At 41.6% G+C, this 20944-nt stretch overlaps 1 protein-coding gene across 1 annotated transcript in view; it reads right to left on the bottom strand.

The window, feature by feature from the left end:
- The window catches only part of LOC128375217 (latent-transforming growth factor beta-binding protein 2-like), an 80344-nt gene that overhangs the window by 46790 nt on the left and 12610 nt on the right, over positions 1–20944 (bottom strand). The window contains exons 3-5 of the mRNA XM_053335508.1: positions 19830–20088; positions 1614–1879; positions 420–602 (exon numbers count right to left, since the gene is read on the bottom strand). Coding sequence (XP_053191483.1) covers positions 420–602; positions 1614–1879; positions 19830–20088 — 708 coding nt within the window. The remainder of the gene's footprint in view (positions 1–419; positions 603–1613; positions 1880–19829; positions 20089–20944) is intronic.

The raw sequence follows: 20944 nt of genomic DNA, 5'->3' as shown, positions 1-20944 counted from the left end.
AGCTCCACGTGTGTGTGTGTGTGTATGCGTGCGAGTGGAGATTAGCCCCTTTTACAGAGCCCGCTTTTAATCTGCTCTACCCCTTTCTCTCTTGGGTTCCCTTGGTCTCCTTCTCTTTGATAGTGAGATTTTTTTTAGTGTTGCTCTCAGCTTTAATCTCCACCACTTTGCCTCCTTTCTGAGTTTGGTATTCAGAACAGACAGCATGCCACTGAGAACCCATTTTGTCAAGCTCACCACATAAAAAAAAGAATGAGAAACTAGAATGGACACAGGGAAAGTGTGCGACACTCAGAAAATAAGCAAGAGAGACAGTGAGAGTGAGAAGACGAGAGAAATGATGAGACGAGAAGGAGCAGAGAAAAACTGGCGGACAAGGAGTGTCACTGTTAATCAGAGGGCCTGGAGTCGACACTCACAGAGTCGGAAGCCCTGGTTCTGTGGCTGCTGCTGCTGCTGTTGCTGCTGTTGCTCGCTGTAGACCGTGGTGATGTCTCCTTTCTCACAGCTGTTGTAGCAGCGGCCGCCAGTGCACACCCGACGGCACTTCATGGGAGTGAAGACGATCTTAATCCGGTCCAGGTTGGCAGTGAGGTTGGCCCCTGGGAAACACACACAGACCTGGTTCAGAAGGAGCAGCAGCAGAGGTAGAGTGGAGACGAGCTGCATCTTTTCTCCTTCAGCTTTACTGTGACACACTCCCCGCCTGGGCAAAGGGAGGTTTATAAGTGTGCAAGGGTGTGTGCTGACAGTGGGCCAGTGGCACGCTACAGCTCAACAAGTGATGCGCCACAGGCCAGCAAATGGGGAAGAGAATACTATTAGGTATCAGGCTAGCTTCCAAGCCCTTTATCTTTGGGAGAAGGTGTTTCGGATGTGTGTATGCGTGAAAGAGACAAAGAGAGCGTGAGTGCAAGTGAACGTTGTGTAATGGTGGGAAGCAGTTCAACAGCCGTTGCCCGGGTACGCAGCTAAAAAACAAAAAAGCTTGTACAGCAGACAGCTGTGTATACTGGATAGTGGATCATGGCAGATGAAGATGAAGTAGTAAAAGGGGGGTGAAAATTATGAAATACTAGATCCCCATTTCATTTTGTTGTGGGTAGAGGCGCCAGGGTTCAGTGCCTGTCATGTCAGAGAGGTGACAGTGCAGATTTCCAAAGATATCAAAGCATGTAACTGCACAAACACACAAGAACACACACGGTGCTCATAGTCCTCTCCAACAGATGAATGTTTGTGGCCCAGCAACACACACACAAACACACATATGCATGTTGACACAATGCATGCAGCTTTGATATCAAATGTTTGTCTGTATGGTGTGACGCAGACCACAAATGGGATGGGGTGGGGTGGGTGGACAGTGGGAGAAGGGAAGTTCAGCCTGGGGTGCTGCCAATTTTTTTCCTTGCGGCTTATGTTCCATTTAGCGATGACACCACAGGATGTGTATGTATGTATTATAGCCTCACCAGAATGGCTTGTGTTTGTTTTGATGTGGCTAGGGAGAGCTGAAATGTTAAGTATACTATGCATGTAAAGTTCGTAGAGATCCAAGTTTTCATGATATTCATTTCAGAACGTGCAATAGACACAAATACGTTTTTTACCTGCTGGTGATAATGCATTGTTGAACTGTGCATTTAGCTGGCTGTCACTGGCTGGCCTGTGAGTGTTAAAGGAGTGCACGTTGCTATGCCCATTTCTGTGTCCATGCCAGTTCCTGTGCTCAGGTCCGTGGCCATTAGCATAGCCATTGCCATTGGGCAGAGCATTGGAGATGATAGGCCCAGAGGATGATGGATAACGTTTCACAGTGCGGGAGGTCCCAGTCTGCTGAGGGGAGGAGTCAGGGGGTCCCCGTCTCACTTGGGTCCTGTCAATCACATCATCACAAGACGATAAACACATGACCTCAGACAAAAGCTTATGTCCTGTATACACTCACACAGATACACCCATCAGCAACGTATGCGCATCAGCGTGAAATCCATTTAAGCGTGGTCAGTGTGTGCAACAGAAAATAATATTCCTGAGAGACAAACATGCTGTCTTAGGTCATAGTTTTGCTTAATTGATTTTATAGACACAATGATTTGGAAATAATTTTGTTTTAATTAAATTAATAATACCATATCATTCTTTAAGCACAGGGTTTCTCAACTAACATCTGCTGTAAGTCAGAGAGCCATAACCTTCACTAATTAATGAAAGACTCTGTTTGACATTAAAGACATTTCGTAACAGATGATTATTCATCACTGATTAACAAAAAATAAAGAATCAGGCAACCAAAGGGAATAAGATTAACAAGTCCCAGTTTCTGTGTGAGTGTCTGCGTGTGGCTGGTGTGTTTGTCTCGGAAAATGTCTGTGATTAACCACATTAGAGCTTTCTATCAGGACTACAAAACCTCTCCATCACCCATTGTGTCTGCTTGACTAGATTATGAACTCCCTGTTCTGTCTGACTTTGGCCAACCAGGGAGCAACATCCTGAGGGTTGCACCGGGCTGGAGGAAGTATTAAAACTAGGGTCGAAGAACACAGCTCGAACGGGGCACGTTTTTCACCGGTGAGCATTTAATTTGGGTCAATTACTGAGGCCTGTGTTGGGCGACCTGGAAGCTGAGCTCATGTGAGCGACCTGGGGGAGGCGCGTGCCTCTCAGACAGACAGGCAGACAAGCCTACCTGGGCTCTGGGGGTCTTGGAAAGCTTGGGGAGTTCTGGGATTCAGCCCTGCGAAAAACATCTGGCTCCAACTGATCTGCTCTGACAGACAGTCAGCAGAGCAAGACAAAGATGAACTAGGCCGGAAAGATCAGAGGCACACTTCTACAACACACACCTGTGGCCCTGTAAGGTAATTGAAGCTGTAATCAAACCCTAAATGAGGATATAAACCATGCATTAAATGATTTCAAGCCACACACCATGTTTTTACACACTAAGCTAGACACACAACAATAGTGAGGCAAATACACACACGTGGGCATTCTAAAATGAATACGTATACACACACACACCCCATCCCAACTGTGCTAGATGTAGCACAAGCCTATGCATGTCTCTTTTTACACAGAGTCCAAACCGCATTCCTGTTGCCAAGGGGAACAGGACACTATATGAGAAGGGGAAAAGGGAGACAAACATTTGATAATGGTCTCTCACGTCATCTTTTGGAAAGACAACAGTCAACAGCACCTATAGCTGACAGCTGCTGACCTAGATCCAGAATCTCCAGGGCGGGTCCCGGAGATGGGATGTGACACCAGGAAACGAGAGGCGCTTGTGTCAAGGTGGTAAAGATGGACAAGAGGTGGCTAACTCAGATATACCGTCCACTCCTAATCATGATGGGTTTTTTCCAGCGTTAACAATGACACCTGGCCTGCAAGCATCCTGTCTCACTTCCTGGGCTTAGCCAGATGTTGCTCTTTCGGTCTCTCACTTTCAATGGCAAAGTGACTTCCTCACAGCATGAGCTCACCACTGCCCTCTCTGCCTGTAGATCAGGGGGCGGTGAGGGCAAGCACGACTCCCTCTGCACATTTGATGTCATCATTAGGAACTTCAAGGTCTCAGCGATCCAAGGAAGAACAATTCCCCCGCCTTGTTCTGGGTGACTTGAAAGCAATTTTGAAGACCTCTGCCAAGACTGCATGCAACATGGTTTGAACAAACAGATGGAAAAATGTTTTGGGTATCAAATGTTGACCATACAGTTTTAATTAAATCACTGATGGTGCTAGTAAGAGAGCTGCTGAATGAGCATATTGTGCAAAGACAGAAACAAGGCAATCTGTTAAAAAAAAGAATATTAGAATATATAGAATTTTAAAAACTGCTCATCAGTATTTTTATATTACTTATGCATGTACTGTATAACATGCCTATTATCACTCCCTGTGAATTATGACCTAACTCTGCATTTCCCCTCGAAGCATTGGCTCATAGTTTTCGTTTTATGTTGCACATCTTTATTTATTTGATTTCATAGATTCAGACAGCTCCTTTTTTCCAGAAAAACAAACTTTGATAAACCCACTGAATGCTACCTGACTACTGTACCAAACAGCAGAAACATTTAGCAACTTTGGTGACAAGAGTGGAGCATTTAGCTGCCATGTTTAACCCCAAGACTTTATTGACCAAATCAAAACCAGAACTAAAAAGAACTGGATATTGGACTTATAATGGCCAGGTGGACACAACTCCAAATGAGTCTCAAATGATTATACGACTATATAGGGTTTAAAGTAAGGAATATTCACACCACCCTCATGTTCATATGTTAGGTTCACAGCTGGAGCCAGGAAGTGGCTGGCATAGATTAGCATTAAGTTGTCCAGCACTTCTAAAGCACACTAATGTACATGTCTTGTTTCTTTAGTAAACAGAAATGTAATATCTACAATTTGTGGTTTTTCGCACTACAACTATTTCTTCACAAACAACGGCTTATGTATCCTCCTATCAGCTGTAGCACTGCTTGCCTGGCAATCTCACTGCAACAACAGGATCCAAGAATCCAAGAAGACTCAAGATTCCAAGAAACAGTCACAGCAGATAACTCCTGCAAAAACCAAACCACCAAAATATGTCTCATTTGTGAGCTTTCGATATAGTGGCAGGAGTGTTTTTGAACATAGAGAGCCAGACTAGCTGTTTACTCTGCTTCCATACTTTATGGCTCAAGCTCCGCTTATTAACCCACAGACATGACAGCGGTATCGATCCTCTCATCTTAAAAATGTTGCACATATCTTCTATCTAAAATACAGCAATGACCAAAGTAAAAGCACCATAGACATATGGGGTGTTGAAATCATGAGGCCAAATAATGCTTTATAATTTAGATACTTTGAATACATTAGGGAGACACACTTGCATGAAATGTAAGACTTGCCTGGGTTAAGCACATGACATGTTTTTTTTTTTTGTAGTTCAGAACATGTGCTCAATAATTATATTCAAACAGAAACAATCAATTCTTATGTGCTGATAAATCTCAGTCCAAATACTTGATCAAAGCTTCAGTTTATGGCTGATAGTGAAGGAGGCCTCCAACTAAGACATAAAGCCATTGGCACTGTCCGCTTTTTCTCAACAGTCCTTCATTCATGTATGGAAAGCAATTAGTGCTAAACCTCATCACATTTAAGGAAATTACAAATCACAGTGATAGCCAAGAATCAACACTGTGCATGAAACAACACTGTAAAGCTTCCAATCTGTTGCAAAACTGTTATTTGGCACTATTAGTGCTTATCTTTGAACTCATTGAGGCATTACAGCATGTGAATATTAATTCTGATGAAGGCATGACAGTCAGCATATATAACAGTTCCAGCTCCACCTATTGACCCAGATGAGCTGGAGAGGAGGCAGTTTTTGGAGTACAAACAGCACACAGTGAAGCACTGTGAAAACACAAGCCAGGTCCAAGAACTGGAGGACAGTCAAAAACCATGTGATCTCTGAGCTTGTGCTGATGCTGTACATAAACCATGTTGTTAATAGTGCCCAGTGAATTACACTGCCAAGCAAAATGCTAGGTGCACTTTGAAGTTTGATGAGAGTGTGTCGAGGGGAAAGGGGGTGTTTTGTGGTGAAATTCAGTGAGGTGGCTTTGTTGAGGTGCCAGAAAATCCCATACTCAGTACTTGGAAAACATAATTTCCCATCATCCTAGCGGTTCTGCTGGGAAAGAGGAGACTCTTGGATAGATTGGGAAATGTTGGATTCTCTGATGATGCTGGTCACCTAAAATATTTACACACACACACACACAAAAACACAAGGTTGCGCAACTATCCTTGTAAGGACATTGCATTGACTTCAATTCACTGCAGACAGACTCACCTAAACCCTAACCCTAACCTTTAATAATTCCCATAACCAATTCATGCCAAACCCTAATCTAACCTCAATTCACCCTTGCCCTTAATGTTAACCTGGCCTTTAAAAATAACAGTTTGCCTCATTAGGACTGAGCTTTGATCCCCATGAAGACTACTGGTCCCAGCAAGGTTGGTTTTTACGCTGGAAACTGTCCTCAAGAGGTAACTAAAACGTGCAAGCATGCGCGCACACACACACACACACACACACACACACACACACAACCACAGTGACCCAGATCCTCGGGAATTGTTTACATCTTAAACAATCTCCTGATTTATGCTTCTGCGTCCACTCTGCATGACAAGACCAGAACAGTGTTTATGTGAAACACGGCACAGTAACGTATGGACCACAGCTGATTCATTCAACAGCTCAGTGTGGGTGCTTTCACCATCTTCTGTCTCTGCAAGTTTCTATATAAATATATAAATATAATAAAGCTTATTTGTAGGGTACAACTAATGTATTTTCAACAGAGAACTTAGTTTTTCTGGCCTTACAGTAGGATGCCAAGTAGGTTGGAAAGAAGACTTGGATTGTGATATTAAATGGTTTTTACCAGCCTTCTCAGCACTTGACACTCAGCACAAGTCTACCTTGGCAAAGCTCATTTTTCATTTTGATTTGTTTGTGAATACCAAAGTCTGAACCCACATCTAATGGCTTGGATTGTTGGCTTATGGCAGCTAATGCAGAAAATAGACTGATATGAAGGGCTTGTCTGGATGTTGGATGGAGCCATTTGGCTTTGAGCAGACTGTCTAAACAAGACAGTCTGACAGCAGGCAGAAGTGTCTGGCATGAGCATCCCAATTTGGGTCACATCGCACACTCAGATAGCTCCCAGCTTTGTCACTTCGGCCTGTCACAGTTCTCTTTGTGTCGGACTGGGTATGACCTCCAGAGCGACGAGTGGCAATTCTCTGGCACCATCAGTGGGTTTACAACCAATCAACACAAGACTCGCTCTATCCTGCAAAGGAAAATCGAGTCATTATTCTTTTTATTTAAACAAAATGTTTAATGGTTCCATTTACCTCTTTCCAAGAGGGAGCCTCGGCCAAAACCCCTTATTACATAAGAGCTGCACATAATTAGGGCAATTTGAAGGCTACTTGGTAAATGGGAAAGTAAATGACGGTCATCAAAGACCAAGTGTAAATCAAAGTTTACACACATTCATCTCATTCAGAGGAAGCGTTAAAGGCTATTGTTCATTTCAAAGCTTGCGCTCGTATATGCAGATCATCAGTCTAACTGGAAGGAACAGCAGAAATGTAAGAAATTGTGCAAACAGCAGCCAAAACAATGCGAACTTTGTCCTGCTCAACCACTGCAAGCACTGTTGGCAACAAAGGAGGAGAAGATTTATGATTGTATTGGGGACAGGCAGTCATGTGAGGGGTGCAAACAGTTTTTGGATGCAACAAAGCATATTGGCTTTATTCCAAACCTTTAAAGTGTTAGTAATAGATTTAGATTCAGATGCTCTGCGATAAAAGAATATAGAGCTCAAACACTATATTTTTCATAGGAGGTACCATAAGACAACCACTGGGACCACATTGAAATGGACAGAGATCATGTGTATTTCTGTTCTTGATTTTAGGTTTAAGAATGTCAAGAGAGAGATGTTTTTCAGAAACAGGCTTTACAACAGATGGTGCTCCGTTTCACAGACTAAAGCTTGCAGACAAGGAAGGAGAGCACAGACTGCTGAAACTGGTCCCAGGAGGTGTTATTCAAGAACATTAGCAAAGACATACACACTTGACTCTTGTTCATGTTTTGCTATTCAAAGCCCAACAGTGTTATGAATCTCTGTGACGTCCAAAACATTAACTACGATGTAGCAAGGAAAAGAGAAAACATTCTAGATTAGCAGTCAAGATGCTATCGTAGGTTGACTGGGATTCCTGTTGCCAAGTATGACATGTTTGGTTCAGGATTTGATTTAGCAAAAAGTCAGCTTTTATATCTGATATTTGATAAGAAATTAATTACTAATTGGATATTTAAGTCTATTTTGTTCTTACTTTGAGAAGATGAGGTTGCTTTCCCATATTTGATCTAGTACTCCAAGCCCACAGGCGAAGAGGGAGGAAGGTTGAATTCAGCATTTGGTCTGTCTTAACAGTCTTGGTGTATTTTTGGAGGTCAAAAAAGTCTCTGCGGGCTGAGCAAGAGTTATTCCTTTCTTACCCATCCAGTCAGTGCACCAAGCCATCTGTACCACCAGTGGTCAAATCCCTCTGTGGTCACATATCTCATTCCTCACGCTTTATGCAGAACGCCCTCATCCATTCATCATTTACCACTGAGGTCCGTGTGTGTTTCTTTCAATAAAATCCTGAGGTCTGATCCTTAGCATGCACCAATAAATATCATATCCAATCCCAAGGGCATTTTCATTACACTGTTGTGTGTTCCTCATGGCAACAAGGTCATGTAAAAGCATGGTGGTACAGTTTGTGTTCATTGTAAGTTCAAAAATAACTCAACACCAACCTCTGTCACAGTTAAGTCTGACCTTAAATTACAGCTTTTTGTGAATGTTTAATTTCTGGTAGTCAATTTTTAAACCTCCAGAGTCTTGGCTATATTCAAAACTTGTCTTGTAAGCTAATTCTGCACTTGTGAAGCTTGCATGTCAACTTTGCATAATTATTGATGTTGTTTTAGAGCAATAGTTAAATGTTCTGGGAAACACACCTATTAGCTTTTTTTCTGGGACTTAAATGAGAAAATTAATATTAATGTCTACGCAGTACATATGAAGCAGCAGATACTGACTTGGACGGACAACGACATGTCAAATGAACTCATTCTTGCTGTACTGTAGCATAATAGCGCCCTTAGTTTAGCATTAAGACTTGTAACAGTGGGAAACAGCTAGTCTGGCTTAGTCCAAAGTTAACAAAATCAACCTTCCAGCATCAAGTTTAACACATTAGTTGTGAATAGTCAAAACAGAGGGAAAAATTTAAAAAAGAATGCTCCTTGGAAATTACAGTCAAAGTTGTCAGTAGTGCCAGTAGTCCATTATGTGCCGTATGAAACTAGAAATAACAGAAAAACACCAGCGCAGAAACATGTGCAAGACCGATACGCTTCTTTCTCCTGAAACAAGGACAAGTTCTTCTCAAATACGTGGCCGCATAAGGCCAAACATCAGTGAGCAATTAAGGCTCAGTCTTTCTTTGATAACATCTCTAGTCATTATGACTTGGATAATTGTGGGTCCTGGCAGAATATTTCCCCTTGTGAAAATCTGGGTGTGTCTGAGGGCTTATCGCACCAGCCATGGAGGCTGGATTAAATCATGCTCTCTCTGTCTGGACGGCCTTCCAGGAATCCCGCTAGTAGCAGCCAGAGCCTGGGTGAAATGAATTACAGTGGAGTTGGATTGATTCAGAAAGATTTTTTTTCTCCCCTAGGGGATGAGGCTTATATTAGAGCAACAACTGGGCCTAGAACAGAATGGAACGCAGCAAAGGTTCTTGAGAAATTTATTTAGCGAAGACTGTTATTTGGATCAGCCAAAGTGCTACACAGACAAATGAAGAGATTAAGTTCCACTTAATTTTATAGGTATAATTTCTCCCACTGCCTGCATGAAAATAGATTTTCTGTAAATTTGACCTCATTGAGGTTTTCAGACATTACATGATCAAAACATATGACTGCTCCTGTCTACTCGATCACAGGCCAAAAGCTGTGAAATAAACAGTTCTCTTTTCATCTCCAGGGGGGCAATTGCAGTGCCAACCTGACTGTTTTCACCTTTAGCATTTATAAAGTGGGGTTTGCAAGCTACAAGAAGTCCAGAGGGGCCTGATTGGGGATGGAAGTAAAGCAGTGTGGTTGCTGTGGTTCAGGGGCCAGAATCAAAATGCCTGGAGACATGGTGAGCTGAGAGGCCATTCAATACTCTCCAGTTTATTGTAGTTGTTCTGATCATTCACTTAGTAAAATGCCACAAGACAGGTCAGCAGGAAGAGACATTACGAAGTGCTGACTGAGGCTATGCCTATGCTGGTTAGTGTCATATGTCAGACTGCTCTGACAACAAGCCAAAGAGGTTTGCAATAAGTGAGGTGATTGAGGGGGCTTTTGAATAGGCCTGTAACATTGGGTTGAAAAGCAATAAAAACTTTATTGCAAGTTTGCAGAAAACATGAATGAAAAATGCAGCATGAAGAAGGCCAACACAAAGTTGGGTTTTGATATCTAGACATAAAGATATAAGAAATTCAAATGTGCAGGTTTGAGCTGTTAGATGTGTCCATTTGCTGGTTTTGAAGCTGGAAGTTGAGGTCTACTGTATCACTCGGGCCCAAAGGAACCATCCATCCTGACATCTGAATGGATTAACTGGTCCCTTTCACAGATATACTGCTAATTTATGCTTTCAACAACATGCCACATATCTGGGAGATGAACCTGATTGATGCTGTCTCCATCTGCCTCAGCTCCGGAGCTGGAGGCTGGAGTGCATTCTGGGGTAGGCGCCCCTCTTCCTATAACTGCAATACAGTATTTGTCCCTCTGACAGCTGCATCTGCACAGGCCTGCTTGATGAGTAGGATTTGGCTGAAGATGCTGGGCCCGCTGGCAGTGCGGCACAGGGAGCATGATTCGGACAAGGCTTTGGAGGGTTGGGATGGAGAGAGAGAGAGAGAAAGACATATCTGTCCCACGCTGAGTGCTGCGCTCTCTATGGTCCTTTGTTCCCTCTGGCCTAGCAGGAAGCCAAACACTCATGGGACTCATTTGGCTCTGTATTTGTAGAAAGAAACACACCAACTCTTCCTGGCCTGGCTCAGTCAATATTGTTGCGTGTTAAGCTTCCTCAAATTCAAAAAATCTACAGCACATTTAGTCTGTCTTCCACACACATGTTACAGCATATGTGGAATCAATCTTTGTTCATTTTCTACAATCATATCTTACACAATATTAACCATTTCCTTCCTTTTTCCAGCCTGAGGCGGGTTCACCTGAGGACAGTGTGGCCTCCACAGCTTAGTCTGCACTCTGCCATGTTGACGTTAAATCCACAGTAGCAGAGGTACACAATGCCCCCCCCCAACACGACAAAACTATAGCAGAGGATGTCCAGTCATGTTCCGGAAAGCCCTTTCCCAGTCATATCGCAAGTGAAAATGCTCACAAGGGACCAGGGTCAGGGCAAAGGTCAAGTTTGTAGCACCAGCACGCAAGACAAACACGCCTGCATCCACAAGCCGAATGTCAGTTAACCTGACCCTGTTCAAGTTCATTCCCAGTCTACCCACACAGGGATACAAATCACAACTCTAGACACATGGTCATATGCTTGATTTAGAGGAAAGATAGAGCCTATTCAGAAGAGAGCAGCACATGCAACCTATGGGAATTGACTCTATTTAAACATGGACATCATGCCTGCTCCTAAAAAATGAAGCCACAACATCTCGATTGCCCCCTGGTGGCTGGCTGCAGCATAGGTCCTGCCCCTCAATGTTAGCGGATGAGACATGAGCCAAAAAAAAAAGGATTATCATTTTCAGTAGTTCACATCACACTGATGTCTGTTCAAGTTCTCAATTTTCTTATTATTTTATCTTTATTTAGTTATTTGACAATATTAAAATGACTGACAGCAGTGACAGATGCTCTCAAACCTCCATCAGGCAGTGGGTCAGCTGAGAGGGTGTGTCCCGCAGTCCATCACCCAACTCTAAAGGCGCTTTTCCACTACACAGTTCCAGCACGACTCGACTCGGCTCGACTCGACTCGACTGTGACATCAACAGACTGCTGCCCACTGATTGATCAGAAGAGTTGTCGCTGGAAGAGTCAAACCTGCTGGAAGAATCAAACCCGCCATTTTTAAATACCGGCAACAGCGTTACAGCAATTCGTTTCTCTTCTCTTGCTTTGTGTGTGACAGAAAACCACATACAGCAGCAAGTACACCACTGCCTCCATGTCCTCCATTGTTTATGTGTTTGTGTCACGTATAAAACGAAGTCACGGCAGTTTCGCGGAGCCGTGCTATGACGACCCCGCCCACGTTGAGTAGGTACTTTTCTGTAATGGAAAATGCCGTTCCTGGAACCATACCGAGTCAAGCCGAGTAGTGCTAGAACTATATAGTGAAAAGGCACCATAATATGCATAATCTTGCTCTAAATGATGTCATACAAGCAAGATGGCAGCTCCCAAAAAGAAGATATTCTGCCGTCGCTCTTGCATTGTGGTAGGAAGTGGTAGTGGAAGTGTCACCCTTTCTCTCTACTTTAGCTCGCCTCCCCATCTGCAGGCCTCCCCTGTTTTGGCAGCAGTCAAAAAGGGAGACTAGCGGATGATTCTGGACACATCTTCTTTGAGTAACAAAGCAGACTGCCAGCTGGTACAGTAGGAAAACTTTCCCAAGCTGAATGTTTAGATATATATTTTAGTCTTAAGACCACATATATCTTATCAAAGTCTAAGGCATCAAGAGTATTATGAGATAGAAAGCTACTGGGGGATTTGGGCTGTTCTTTTGAATTTATTATCCTCTGAACTGAGTTATGAGAAACTTCTTTAAAGCGAATTTCCACTCCTGCCTTTCAATGTTAATGATTATTCAATCTCTGCATTTCTGTTGCTACCAAGAGCACTGCTGGTGACAATAAAACAATATTTCCATACAGGTGCTGAGGTCACCTATAGGGTTTTGACAGCATCCCCCGTCAATGCTGGTGGTGTGGTTTGTCTGGAGTGGGAGTAAAAGCAAACAGTGATCCATGACTAACATGGAGAACTCCCACTATGACCACAGTTTCCTCTGAGGAATGACTGTATGGCCATGTGCAAAGCCTTGAGTCAACAAGCCACACAACCACCAAGCCGATTAGTCACCAGGCAAACGGTGGGGCCGATATAAGCATAGCAGTTCATGCGGAGAAAGTATCATCCTCTTAAGAGTCTATCATGGGCTGGGTGACTAGGTGTTTTTGCTTTTCTTCCACATCTCAATATGGTACTGGGTGTGACCAAATTTGTCATTGCTGAAGCAAATTGCAATTTTCTAAATTAAATTAAAATTACTGTTTTAAGCAGTGGGCCAAACACTGATAAATTGAAATATAATTTAAAACATTTCAAATCAATAATCAATGGAGAAATGAGAGTACACAGATCCAACTCTTCTGATACTGATTAATCTCTAGTGAGAATGGCAATTTATCAACATACTTACTCAAGTGTTTCATGTGTATCATCAGACATATTGTGTTCCAAAATATCCTTTCATATTGTATCGTTTTACTGCTCTTTCATAATGTATAAGTATCATATCGTATTGTATATCATGTTATTGTGTGTGTCAATATGATTATACTTTATCAAATGGAATCAAATGACATTGTATTGAGATCACCTAATCACATAATCGAGGCCCAATCAAATGTTCACTATATGCCTATGAGGCACATTGAACTTTTTTTTTGAATAAAGTGGTTTGGTTTCATCTAAAGACAGTTGGTTCAAGAACCTATAATAAAAACTGGTTTGAGATTCATTGACATAACGGTAGCTTTATTTAATCTCTGCAATATTGTTGCCTCTGTCTTTCGAGAAAACAAAATGATTTAGATGCTGAAGATTGCAATGTGGGGCTTGATTGTTTCAGTTACTGTTAAGATGGTGAAATACAATCTAGGAAAGGCAGTTTGAGTAACAGATCCATGATTTTGAAGGCTTATCAAAAGTCAGAACATTTCATAGCAGTTTATAACTTTGGAAAGTTGTCAGAACGGCAGTAATGTTATTCTCCATCTCAAGGATTACAAAGGTAAACTTTAGAGGTAACTTATACGCTTGGCTGCATTCTTTGTGGTTGGCAATTGGGACACATGCTATGATGATTCTATGCTGTGGCTACACACTAGGCTTTGTTTTTTCACACAGAAAATGTAGATACTTAATATCATTACCTCTTATATGTGCTATCGCAGTGAGGGGCTTGTATGACTGATGCATTTTCATCACATCACAAAGTTGGTGAAGCAATGAGGAGTGCCATAACAGAGGCTAAATAACATATTTAACTGCAAACCCAAGACTAGACTGTTTTCCATAACAATACTAGATCATGATGTGTGACATGCAGCGAAGGTCATCCGGGCGGGAATCGAACCAGGGTCCGCTGCGTATATGGCATGCACTCTTAACGACTCAACCACCTGCATGTAGATGAGGCAAATTAACTATCTATGCATCACATGTCAGCTCCAGTTCAGAAAACATGATAACTTGAAACTGAATGCAGTATCACTGTACAGCTCTGTTGTCCAGGTAGGTGCTGTCAGCCTTTTTTAGTCTGATTATGTAACAGAGACCACAGAGTGATGACCTTTGGAGGTATGACCTGCACACTGTGCACACATCCTGCTCTGCCCTGCTCTGTTTCCTGCAGAGGACTGATGTCAGAGAACGGTGGGGGTGTGGAGTTGATATGAAGGACTCATAGGAGGTGGTGAATACGTCCTCTATGCGTTATCACTGTTCCAGCTCAGCCAGGAGTGTTCACCACTGGCCATGACCTTCATAGTGGGAGCTGACAAACTAACTGTGATCTACAGGATCTCATGCTGACAGGGACAAGCCTTTCACTACTGCTGAGCACAGTGCTCACAGGAAACGATGGGTTACAGTGAAAAGCATTTGTTCCACAGCAAAACCAGTACATGTCAGAAGAGGAAACAGTTATTTGTTTGCCAGCTGCATATAGGATGTACCTATTTTAAACTTTACAGTTTTAATCCTACAGAACCAGCAGATGGGACATTTGGGACACAGTTGGAAGGGTCAGAGGAGATGTAGATGATTGGAGACAGGAATACAAGAGGGAGTAGGTACACATTTGTGTTCCCATGTCCCAGAACCCGCTCATATGTTTTGTCCATCCCACCAACACTTAAACTCTAGGCTGTCATTCTTAAATGTGCTGGATTCATTCAGTGAGACTATTTATGATTCATATTCTTTAAAATAACATTTCAGAGGGCAGCTGTGCCCAAACAGGGCATTAGATTTTGAGAGAAATTCCATCTGAGCTTAAGTTTTTCTGGATGGGCAGATTTGTCACCATGGATGTGGCCAACATAAAAGGAGAAAGCAATGGAGAAAGGATAAAATATTCTTGGCACAAGGTCAATTTAGTAACTGTTTTGGGGCTTTCTGTCATATTACAGCAGACAGAGTTTGCCCAGTTGCCATGGTATTGTAAAAGCTCGAATTTCATTTTAGTACTTTAAGGACTTCCCATCCAAGTTGAGACTGAAAATTCATTCTTGACTTTGGAACAGCAGTTGAAAAATTCATACCCCAAAATAATAATCATAAAAGGAAAATTTAGACTCTAAAAGAGGATTTCTGAGTGCTGCTGGCCTGGGCAGGGACAGGGTATATTCAAAGCATTTTAAAATTTCCCTTGTGAAATAGACATTGTCCATTTTGTCTTGAGTTGTTTCTACATTTTGCTGAATTCAGGAGGAAATGAAAACCCTAAGGAATATGTTTTTAATTCTTTCAATATACTGTTGGGTAAATGCCAAAAAAGAATATTGAAAGTCTGGTGGAGAACTAGCTGTGTTAACTTATTGCAGATATATTGGTATTGTACTTGTGAACCTATAAGAAATGCTGCAGTAAAGAAATGGCAATAATATGTTTTAGGTAGAGCTACAATGCTTAGTTGACTAATCAATTAGTTGAGTGACAGAAAATTGACCAGCATAGTACTGGCAACCACTTTGATAGTTGGTTTATCATTTTTGAATCACTTTTTAGGAAAAATACAAACAATAACCCAATTTCAGCTTCTCAGATGTGAATATTTCTTGGTTTCTTGAGGCTTTTATGATAGTAAACTGAACATCTTTGGGTTATGAACTGTTGGTTTGGAAAAAACAAGATGTCGCAACCAGAGCTTGGGAAACAGTGATCATCATTTTTCATTATTTTCTGACATTTTATAAACCAGCAAACTAATTGATCATGAAAATAATAATTAGCTGCAGCCCTAGTTTGACATAATGTAGAAACACTGTTGCTATAGCACTGACTGTTCACTAATGAGCACTGATACATTTTTTTTGCCCACTGTCCAGGTCACTGACACATTGTTCACAATTCTTTAAAAAATGTAAAAGGATCCTAATTAAAATGTGTTATGTGTACTATCAGCCAGATTTTTTTCAATTCCAAAACATTGATCAATTTCAAACAAAACCAAAAAACAGAATTGGTTGTACTGTTCATATTATGACATGATATGTTTAAAAATCAACTATTGACAACCACATGTCAAGGTGTAAGTCAGAGAGTGAACATATTGTTTTGCTGGTAACATGTAGACACAAGGGAAATACTGGAATGTCCTTAATCCAGCACTGAGTCAATAGTTTAGTAAAAAACACTTAACCTCAAACAGTAACCAAACCACAAAATCTCTTTCGATTGCTCACAGCCTAATCAAAAAAGCCTGCTCCTAGCCACAAAGTGTGTAGGTGCTGGTCTTCTGAAAATTGAGTTAAGCATCATCTACACTGAGACACAGACAAACCTAAAAAAAAAGTCAACCGCAAACACTAGTTTCTCTGTCTGCCGCCTACTGATGTGCACGCAGCATGGTTTCATAACTGTAAACCAGAACTGACTGGACAGTGAGACATGAGGCCAAGTAGCAGGTCTGGACATCAGAAAGTTTAACAGATTCTGGACAACAATCTGGACTTTAAACCACTGCTGTCACCTTACCTTGTCCCACTAGACAGATCACTTTCTCTCTCTGATTGCTGCTGTCTCTTATTATCATTCTTTGGTGTTCCCCCACTGCTTGTCTGTTTCATTCCGTCTACACACTATTTCTTGTTTTTGGCGCCTCTTGACAGGCTGGGTCAGTAACAGGGTGCTGCTGACATAACAAGCCAAATCTGCTCCAAGACAGACATATATAGTACCTCACACCTTCTCTAGTAGGGAGAAATGAAAGGAGACTAGCTGGGTGCTATATGGTGACCTTTGCTCTCTGTGAATATAAGTAGGAGAAAGACCAACATGATCTGTCTGAACCCCAGTGTCTGTCCTCCCTACTCCTCTTCTTACTCACTCTTAATTGAGCCCAGTTGGCACGGGTGTCTGTCTCTCTATCTCACTCTCACTCTGTGACCTCACATTGCTCGTGCTTTCTTGGCTTTGGAATCAGTGGAACCTCAGCCTGATATATGAAACCAAGACTTGCATCCAGCACTTTTCCAGGGGGAGCACTGTTCCACCCCTAAAAGATCATTCTGGGCCAAGACAATGCAGACCATTTGCTGCTCGTTCACAAGGGCTGAGCTTTAATGTGTATTACACAAGCACTCAATACCTTCCTGTAAGTACCAATGAAACAGATTCAAATATTCTAACAATTCTTTGAATAATGTTTTAATGAAAACATTTTACAATTTTGGCAATGGTTTCTTCCTGTCCTGCAAGTTTCAGAGAAATCTGTACACTCCATTACAACAACTAATAATTGGATTAGCTGGAGCACCATCCTTGAAATTTTGCACTACAGTAGAGGGAAATGGCTCATCTCGAGCTTAATAGCACTTCTTGTTAACAGTTAGTCAGCTTCAGCAGAAGCATGAAAGGTGGACACAGTCACTGTTAGGGCATGTGTGACTCAGGAACACTGTCTGCCTCTTACAATTTTAACCTGCAGCCTTGTCTCTTTCAATTTGTCCAGATATGTGACTCAGGACACAAAAATGTCCTGTGATTCAAGAACAAAGAAAACATATGCATAGCAACTGTGCAGTCTTCAGAGGTCTTGTATTGATTAGAAGATTTACTATGACTCCAAGATAATCGTTTTGGGAAGGAGGATGTATAAAAAGTCTCTCATGAACCATCTGTCAAAACATTTAGTAGAATTTCATTTAGCTACCACAAACATGTGGATGGGTAAGCCAGCGTAATTCCATAACACCAGCGAAAGTACAAAATGACACAAGACCCTCTCAATTAGCATGAGGAGCACCATAAATGTCAGTTGTAATTGAGAATGTTTAAGCGGTTTGGTGGATAGAAATTAGCCAGATGACAAACTGGCTAAAAAGTAAATGATGACCTCAGTGCCCAAACAAATTATGGCACTTAAACCGACTGTGAGAGGATTAGAAAAGCACTAGGCCTGAGTCCAAAATAGAGAGCAATTTGACAAGATACATCTGAAACTGTAAGCAATCCTTCAAAATATTCCCAGAAACAATTAACCCCTTTCCACATCCTTGATCAAGAATATACTTCTAGCTGTGGCAAAGTAATTAATCAAACCAAAAAGTTATTTCCAACAAGACTGGAAAAAAAACATTCAGGCATTAAAGCCAAGACACTATAAGACCCGTCTGATTAGCAGCCTTTGGAGAATTTGCTGAATGTACTGAAAAGAAGCCTTCATCTGAGCAATTATTAGTATTATGGTCACAGTTATTCCAGTAAATCAAAGAACAAACTGAAACACTCAAAGCCTAAAGAAAATATAATAATCCAAGTCTATTTTCATAGCAAATAGCATGGGTTAATACCTCTGCCTGTTAAATCATGCAACGATTTTTCTACATTTTGTAGATTTACCTTAATACCTTTTCAAGCAAGGCAGCAAATACTTACTTGCTTAACGTAGTATTTGTTTTACTTAGAGAGTATTAAAGATTTAACATATGAACCCAGTCATCTGGTCTGATTTATTGCAACGATAAACACAACCAGCGTTGAACAGGAGCATAATGAACTACTGTTTGTTCAAGAGCGTTTAATAATCTCTAAAAGTGCAGTGTATCAATTTGTTTTCTGTGAGCCTGCCTGTATGACAGTAATGGTAGTTTAAACAAATATGTGGCTGTGAAAAACCACAGCAGACAGTATAGTCAGACATAGGCTATGTTTACCTTTGTTCTGATTTGTGAATAATATATTTTAATGCAAAAAATGGTGAGAATGTCAACGCTTCATTATTAAATAATATACACAGAAATGAAGAATGTGCTACATGGCATAAGACTAAAGTCTGTGGTTGGGCAGCAGGAGTGACATTGTGGATTAGGAGATATAAACCAAATCCTGCTCGTATTAAAGTTAGCATCACATTATTTCCATGAGTTTTATGGAAACCAAAGCAGAACTTAAGAATCTCTTATGCTGAGTGCTAAATGATAAAGGTATCAAACCAGCTTTTAAAACAGCAAATTATTTCAATGTAAAATCCGATTATTGGATTTTGCTAGCTTGGGCACACAATTACATCACATGTCACACACAAATCTTCCATGTCAAGATAAACTGGCATGCAAATTTGCACTGCTGACTAAAAGTAAACCATACTGACCTTTGAAGGAGAGCGGTCCAAAATGGAGGAAGCTAGTGTAGCTTATTAGCAGTCCTACGCTGTATAACACTAACTGTATGGTTTGTAGTCAGTTATGAGACTGGAGTCCAGAACAAATTTTGAATAAACTGCATAACCTTGTCCCATTGGCGGTCTAGCTAACAAGCTTGCTAACTGGCAGTTGATGCTAGTTATCTAACAGTTAGCAAGATAGCTAGCTAGGAACCATACTGACAAATTGCTAGAAGGGGGTAACAGAAAATACGAAGAAGCTTGGTAACTAATAACGTTATGTTTGTTTTACTAAAAATATTAATTAAAAAAAATGTTGGTAATTTGTGGCTTGACAGCTAGCATAGAGTAGTTCAGCAACTAGCCCTGATTGGGCCATTAGTCAGTAACACTTCTCTCAAAATGTAATTTGTTTGAACCTTCCTTATTAGGCATAGCTGTGAGGCTTCCTGGCTATAATAGGAAGAGGTAAGGAGGCACAGCTGCATCACTTACACAGTGTGAGCAGGCTGTCTGGTAGTGGCAGGTCGTGGGGTGGTATCGATGGCTTGCCTTTCTGAGGGCCGTCTCCGTGGTTGGTCTCTCTGGAAAGGGTTGATCCCGGGTTGAACACGCCTCAGGGCACCTCTGTCGCGGATGTACACCTGCTCTGGGGCCACCTCCTCACAGCGGGGCCCCTGGAAGCCTGAGCGACACACACAGGTCTGTGGCCGGCTGCAGGAGCCACGGTTCTGGCAGGGGGGCTGGCAGTCAGCTGAAGAGAGAGCACAGATGGAGATCAAGTTTCAGCAGGTAATGTTAGAACATGTGCCCCTCTTGTATAAAGGAGCAGTAGCAGAAATGGCTTTCCCTGATCTCAACACCGGGGCTCACTTTAAATTGATTCAATCAAGGGGCCATTAGTTTCACTTCTCAACCCTTTTCGTCCCTTTTATACAGTGCAGAGCCTGGAGGGGCTGTCATGTTCAATTTCTCTTGAGTCTTTAACTGCCCTGTTTAGTCTAAATGTATATGATCACTTACATTAAATCCTTATCCAATTGCTCACCAAGGTAAAGTCTATAAGCAAGGTTCATGACTCGGTTTAGGGAATTTCTATACGGAGTGATTTCCTAAAAATACCTTTCATTGCTGATGGAGAATCCAGCGTGCCTTCACTGTAACACAGGCAGCTTAAAAAGGTAATAAAACTAAGAGGTCATAAAAAAAGAGCGAATAGGAAAAACTGGAAAGTTCAACTGTAAATAGCAGACACTTCATCAAAGAAATGGCCTGCAGAGCTATATCTTGTATTTGAAAAACAAACTAAATCTAAAGGGGCTTAACTGTACTTAAAAGATAAATGTGTGCATAATATTTATCAATAGTCTGCGAATACACAGCACTGAGGTCATTGCATGGTCATGGAAAAATAATCTGTGTCATTCTACCAGCCCACCCCCACATGCTACCATCACCTTCCTGCTACTTCAAGTACTGAAAGACCTGTGGCATGCAATTCAAAGTAAACAAGTCCTCGATCTTGTGACACAAATGTATGTAGTAGAGACACTTGAGGATTTATGACATTGTCCTCAAACAGTAAATCAGGCCACTGGTCTGTGGTGGCT

Source organism: Scomber japonicus, chromosome 16 (genome assembly GCF_027409825.1).
Source record: "Scomber japonicus isolate fScoJap1 chromosome 16, fScoJap1.pri, whole genome shotgun sequence".
Lineage (NCBI taxonomy): Eukaryota > Metazoa > Chordata > Actinopteri > Scombriformes > Scombridae > Scomber > Scomber japonicus.
The sequence above is the reverse complement of the archived record's forward strand: the minus strand, read 5'-3'. Positions and strand labels throughout refer to the sequence as shown.